Here is a 7,071-nt window from a genome sequence, read left to right on the forward strand (position 1 = left end):
AAGAAAGGGGAACACTTATCTTGGATGACTTCTGTTGCCCCTCGTTGAAGATCTTGAGCCATGATCTTTGAATGACTGTGGATGTCCGAAAAAGGACTAGAGTCATCTTCATTCTTCACCTTAAATGCTGCCATATTCTTCCTATATGTTTTGTCAGTCAGGATCTCTTCTCCCCCTTCTGCTCCCTTTTGACAAAAAAATGAGAATGGAGTACAAATAAGTGATTATTATTGGAATAAGGTCTATAAAACATTTACATTTCTGCTTTGTAATATTGTTTAAGGATGTCCTACCTTGTGTTCAGTGATTTTCTGACAAGAATGGCTTGGTAAATTTCTAGTTTCATCTGTTGAGTAGTCGCCTGCTTCATCTATGCTGTCCCAACTCTTCTCCATGTTGTCAAAGGCTTTCAGGAGAACTTGGACAAGAAGTTCATCTGCAACCTTCATATGAGAAACAAACATAAAATACATTGTCCACTATGTTCCAAATAGAGCAATCAACAGCACAACACTTATATAAGTAGCACTTATATCAGTGCTATTTTTTTTTTTACCTTTATTTTACTAGGCAAGTCAGTTAAGAACAAATTCTTATTTTCAATGACGGCCTAGGAACAGTGGGTTAACTGCCTGTTCAGGGGCAGAACGACAGATTTGTACCTTGTCAGCTCGGGGATTCGATCTCGCAACCTTTCGGTTACTAGTCCAACGCTCTAACCACTAGGCTACGCTGCCGCCCCTATTGTATGCAACAACAAAAAATATGTTGGCAATGGCATCATTATGATTAAAATAGCCTTCTAGGATATATCATTTTGAAAAATATGAAATGTACTCACTGCAGATCATATCCAGACGCCTTCAGTTATCTGGGAAAAGACAAGTGCTCCTTGGTTGGCTATGGCTAAAATATAAGAATTAATACATTATAAAACATTTGTAAACACACAAACTTTTGTTGTTGAATTTCTGATACATCATTTGATATATTGTAACGTTAGTACAGTATAATGTAGTCCAAAGGCCAGCAGATGGCGATATTGAGTCGTTTCATCTTACCGTCCAAAGGGAATCTATGCAGCCGGCTATACACTCGTTTCCCGTGGACCTGTACGTACATAAAACATTCTCCATACAGGCTGCAAAGCGGTCAATTTCCTCCTTAACTCAATTTAATGGCGAGAAGGGGGGGGATAAAAAAAATCTGGGAAAATGTGTACTTTCTTTATGAAACACAATTTTCTACTACCATGCTACAGTGCTAATACTAGTCCCGGATGCTAGCCATAATGCTAGTATCACATTCAGATAATCAGGTTGCAGCAGTCTGATTTTTCACTACTGATCTGATAGTTTCAGAACGGTCTAGCATTAGCCACTGTAGCATGGTGGTGGAGAATGGTGTTTCACAAAGAAAGTATGCACAATTTCCTTGTTTTTTTCTGCCATCTCGCCATTAAAACTAGTTAAGGCGAGAATGTTTAATGATGAACTGGTCCATACAAGTGTATAGCAGGCTGCATAGATTCCCTTTGGACGGTAAGAAGGAACGACTCAATATCGCCATCTGCCGGCCTTTTGGGCTAGGCTAAGTATAATGCAGCAAACAAACAGTGAGATTTACTATAAACCAAATCCACCCTGCACCATCCTAATTGGTAGTCCATGAAACACATGCATGCTTGTGACCACAACAAATGGTCCATATTATTGTACACATTGATTTTGTGAGTGCAGTTTTCAGATGAATATTGTGTAGCTAATTAATTTAGTCTGATGCATAGCCTAGTCGGTGGACTGGAGAACATAGCTAGCCAACAGGGTTTGTTTATTCAACTAGCTAGGGTGGGGGTGAAAAATACTAAACTGCCATCACACCAGATGGTTTATCATTTTAATTTATGTAGTTTAAATGTCAAGCAATGATACAAGCACGTGTCACTCGGCACATAATTATAACCTCTTGTCTTGCTACTAGTGTAACGTGTAGCTTGCTAACGCAGGGCTACCATCACCACACATTCCCACTCCACCCGTTTCATATGCATGCACGTACCATTAGCTAGAACGTGAACTCGTGAAGTCTCTGATCTGCAAAATTACGAAATCGAGATACATTTTGGAAACAACGTCAAAGACGCCCATTTCGAAAGTCATTTCATTCGATTTTGTTTTCCTCTGAGAACCATCTGAGGACCGGAAGTTGGTGTCTAACCATGCGCGACATAAGCACCGAGTGGGTCCAATAAATGGAGTTAACGTTCCACCAAACTTTTTATACCTGACCAGCCACGAAGATATGTTTCTATTAAATTAGACTTTTATTCATCACATTAAGCTTTACAATCCTACAAAATAAATCCGAAATTAATCCTATTTTGGTTTTTATTGAGATTAAAAAAACATCAACAAATAAAACAAATCTTGACATTTCACTTTATTACAGCAAACTTTCAAATAATTTTCTCTTGAACAAAACTCAAATTCACATTACCCTCAAATTAATGTTAGGTGGCTTCACAGACCCATTTCTAATTACAGAGATAGATGCAGTATGTTTTACAATATGTATGTTTTTATCTGTATAGTTCAACTGCATTGTCAAAAACATTATTACAAGACAAGAACATTGAATTAATCGAAGCAACATAAGATAAGAGCAGACCAAGTTGAAAACATGAAACTGTAAGAAACTTGTTACAGGAACGTGAAATCATACAAATTATAGATGTTGCTGTGTACCTCAATTACGATTTCTATATTACAGAAATTACAAAGTTACAATGCAGTATGAACTGATATTGTCATGCACACAATTCATTAAAGAAATTAATAGCAGGCTAGAAGACATGTTTAACATACATGCAATCTTGAACAACATTTACATACAACTTCGCCCAGTCTGTGAAACCAAGCCATCCACTTCAGTTGAAAGCAAAGTAATAAAAAACAAGTAAAAATAGTTGACAGCTAACAGATAACAAAGTCTTAAAAATAACTATGAGTAGTGATGTTTAGTGAATTACAAGGATGATACTAGCTAACAAAAAACCCTCACAGTAGACAATAACTACACATCTTCTGGGAGAAATCTTAGTGATGATTGGATTGGAAGTTCACAGTTACCGTCTTGAATCCACAAGGTGAAGTATGCAATGAACCAAGTGAAAGAAAGTGCAACTATGTTTAATGGCGCCGTCCCAAATGGCACCTTATTCCCTTTATAGTGCTCTACTTTTGACAAGGGTCCGTAGGCTCTGGTCAAAGTAGTGTACTTTATAGGGAAGAGTGTGCCATGACAGTGACACTAACAAAATCTGTATCGAAACAAAGATGGCTGGGAAGGAGAAGTTGTTACATTCAAAGCTTTGGCAATTAAGGGAAATAAAATTACAAGACATTAGCATTTTGAAAATTGCAGACCCTCAGGAGAGATAAGACAACAATTAAAAGTATGTTATTATTTATTTATTACAAGAAACAAAACACTGATTTAACCCATTTTAGCTTCTTATTTACCTATATGAGTAAATAGACAATTGATTCATACATTCCCGATCTTTCCCACATTGTAACATTTCGGATGGAGATGAAGAAACATCTCGGTTAAAGCTCAATGAGAATATCATGACCTAAAGGATGAGCATGGAATTAGAAACAGTATCCAAATGGGATAAGTCTGCACAGACCAATATATTATCAACTGTCAATGAAATTGTCTTCACATCATTCGAGCTATGAAGGAAAAAATAATTCACATGGGTTCCACAAACCATCAAAAATAATAGCAAGAGCAAATAGACACCTAGGTTAATTGAGAAAACTAAAAAGAGTTAGGTAAGAGCTATCCCATTAATAAAATGTTAAAAACATGTCCATTCATCCTACAAGATGCTACTGATATTTTGTGTTTCCCGGCAACAAGGTATGTTGTCTTGATCAGTTTGCTCCACCTAGGTTCCTTTTACTTTAGAACCTTTTTGGTTGAACCAGGCTTCCTGCCCCGCCTTTTAGAAACAACCCCCACCTTCTTTAGGGCTGCCGCCACCTTACCAGGTTTGTTAGCCTTGTGATGACCACTGTGTGGATTTATTTCCTCTTCAACTGGAGACAAGTCTTCGTCCTCATTTTTCTCTGCATCTTCATTTTCCTCCTCCTCTGAATCATAAGTTGTATAATCAACTTTCACAGTCTTTCTCCTGCCTCTTCGCCTCTGGGCTTGGATGGCAGCTTCATCTAACACATTTGCTTTACCATTGGTGCAGCGGTAAAGCTTTACTATTGGAGAAACAGTGCACCCCCGTTTGGCTGGGGGTGCAGTATTGGAACTATCCTTCTCTGCTGCTCTCTTGGCTTTGTTTGCTTGAACGGAGCCTAAGGGGCGGCCCCTCTTTCGCGGGGAACCATCTTTAACGGGTGGCTCGGAAACTTTAGAGGTTGGAGGTGGGTTCTTCCGTAAGTGGGCACCTTTACCTATTATTGCYTTGCGTGGACGGCCTCTTCCCCGTGGCTCGGCAGAGGTGGCTGGGGGATCCATGCAGGGATGGATGCGCGGCCTTCCGAGAGGCTTCCACACTCTTGATCCCTTTGGTTGGCTTTTCGGTTTCTTTCTCTTTTCTTCCTCCTCGGTTGATAGTGGGTTCTTCCTCGGCCTACCCCTTTTTTTTTGTTGTTTAACTTTTTGGGGCCGGCCATGCTTCAGAGGTGCAGTTGGCTCTGCTGAAACAGCATTAGGGTCAACCACTTTACGTGGCCTACCCCGTGGCTGCTTGTCTAGTACCCTCAGTATCTTGGGTGTCTTAGAGCCTGATCCTTTGGGCCTTCCCTTTCCCCTCTTAGGTGGTATGGGGTTTCCATTAGACAAGGCTTCACCTAACTCCTCATCACTACCAGTATCAGAGGCAATTATCTGTCCTTTTTCCGACACTGTTGCCCCTTCTTCCGACATTGTTGCCCCTTCTTCCGACATTGTTGCCCCTTCTTCCGACATTGTTGCCCCTTCTTCCGACATTGTTGCCCCTTCTTCAGACATTGTTACCCCTTCTTCAGACATTGTTGCCCCTTCTTCAGACATTGTTGCCCCTTCTTCAGACATTGTTGCCCCTTCCTTCATCTGTTTTCTTGCAACCTGGCTCCTTCGTTCTTTCCTTCCAGCTCACTTTCTTGGAGGACTAGTGAACTACTTAGGGCTTCCCACTGTAAAACACACATCTCGAGAAAGTTACAAAACAAACAAATGTTCTTTGTGCACCCCCTCATTGCTTCATAAAACTGACCTACATGGGCACGAGAAAGTGTAGCTAACATGTATTGCAACATGCACAGCCTAAACACTGATTCYGTGTTTACTGATTTTTCATTTATGTATATGGTAAGGTGCACAATACTAACAAAATCTGATATGAACATCTCCAAGACATCTCGAATTAAGGTTACTGCATTGAAGCGATTCTGAAATCTAGCTAGCTAATATCCTGAATCAGTGATTGTTTTGGTTAGTAGTAGTTAGCTRACTTTACCAGCTGTTCGAGGAAACATAATATTAATCTTTTAGGACAGGGTTTCCCACACTCGGTCCTGCCCACCCCTGGGTGCACGTTTTGTTTATTTCCTAAGCACTACATAGCTGATTGAAATAATCAAAGTTTGATGATGAATTGGATATTTGAATCAAATGGGTAGTGTTTGCGCAAAAACAAAAACGTGCACACAGGGGGAGGGAGGGGCCCAGGACCGAGTTTGGGTAACCCTGTTCGAGAAGTAACTAGTTAACTAAATGGACTTGAAAATAAACTAGCTAATTGGCTAACTACGTAGCATCGACAGCTATTTCGCTAGGTAGCTACCTAGCTAGTTATMTTGACAAAGCCAACTGACTAGCTAGCTAGTTAAATAAAGGTTAAATAAAAAATCAAATAAATAAAAGCTAGCAAGCAGCAGCACGAACGCCTGCGACAGCCATGGATAGCAAGCTAGCTAGCTAACGCCGTTAGCTTGCTAGCGAAGCTAGTTTAATGAAAATACCACACTGCGCAGCATACGCCTCACCTTGGTAAAATCCTTGGTTAGATATCGTTTAATCTCATGAAAGTTGACAGATGGTTAATTTGTCCTTGTTGTTGTTTTTTAGATAGCTAGCGATGTAAATTTCAAACGGAAGTTGTGGGGGCTGATTTGTAAACCCCTCTACTAAGGGCAAGTGGGACCCCTTTTTTCAGTTCCGTTCCTTGAAATCAAAAATCTGTTGTCTATGACCTCTTCCTTCACAGGACACTGATGACACTTGTGGTTAGTGCTACACCCAGAGAGTTTGCCATAGTTGTTGATGCTATTCCATCTGGAACTCTCATGTCGTTTAGAGTTGTAACCAGACCTCATTTTCTTGACCTAYCCTCCTTAATCCAGTTGACTCTCCAATAGGAAAAATGTGTTTCTCCTTGCTCCCTCAGAACAACAGATCTATACGTGCTTTATTTCAAAGGGATATTGTATCCATTCCTTATGTAATATCTGTTGGGAAAAAGTCTGGTTATTATCACACAAATACCTGCTTTTTAACGGTCAAAGATGTCTCTTTCAGAATGATCCATAAGTATTACCCTGCAAATCATTACCTGAAGAAACTCAAAAAAGACATTAACTGTACTTTTTGTGTTGAGCATCCAGAAACAGTTTTGCATTTATTTTGGCATTGTCTACATGTAAAGAAATTCTGGAAAAATATTCATAGTTTTATAATTGTTCATATTCTTGATGACTTTTGTTTTTTTATGGGAGAATGTGCTGCTCGGTTTCCTTAACTATAAAAAGGATACAGAAAAACAATTTTACCTYARATCTAATTGTGCTAATGGCAAAATGTCATATTCATTAATGTAAATTCACAAGTGAAAAAACACTCTTCTGTGTTTTCTATAAGGAATTCGAGCAGTACTAAGACCATTCTACATTCTTCTAATAAGAAAGCTGTTCACCTCTTAAGGATCGGACCCTTTTTTTCMATTTTCGTCTRAAATGACATACCCAAATCGAACTACCTGTAGGGTCTGAAGCAAGGATATGCATATTC

The 7,071-nt window shown here is 39.5% G+C and overlaps 1 protein-coding gene and 1 long non-coding RNA gene across 2 annotated transcripts; both read right to left on the reverse strand.

The window, feature by feature from the left end:
• Positions 1–524: 524 nt before the first annotated feature.
• On the reverse strand, positions 525–2,196 carry LOC111955113 (uncharacterized). Its single transcript, XR_002876072.2, has 3 exons — positions 2,059–2,196; positions 842–906; positions 525–741 (listed from the first exon to the last, which is right to left on the reverse strand). It is a non-coding gene; the product is annotated as an uncharacterized lncRNA (long non-coding RNA).
• A 1,259-nt stretch (positions 2,197–3,455) lies between these two features.
• Positions 3,456–6,253, reverse strand: LOC111955049 (myoneurin). The gene is made up of 2 exons (XM_023975091.2): positions 6,051–6,253; positions 3,456–5,198 (listed from the first exon to the last, which is right to left on the reverse strand). The coding sequence occupies exon 2, from the start codon at positions 5,113–5,115 to the stop codon at positions 3,967–3,969; it is 1,149 nt and encodes a 382-aa protein (XP_023830859.1). The 5' UTR covers positions 5,116–5,198; positions 6,051–6,253; the 3' UTR covers positions 3,456–3,966.
• Positions 6,254–7,071: the final 818 nt, after the last annotated feature.

This window comes from Salvelinus sp. IW2-2015, linkage group LG30, assembly GCF_002910315.2.
Source record: "Salvelinus sp. IW2-2015 linkage group LG30, ASM291031v2, whole genome shotgun sequence".
Lineage (NCBI taxonomy): Eukaryota > Metazoa > Chordata > Actinopteri > Salmoniformes > Salmonidae > Salvelinus > Salvelinus sp. IW2-2015.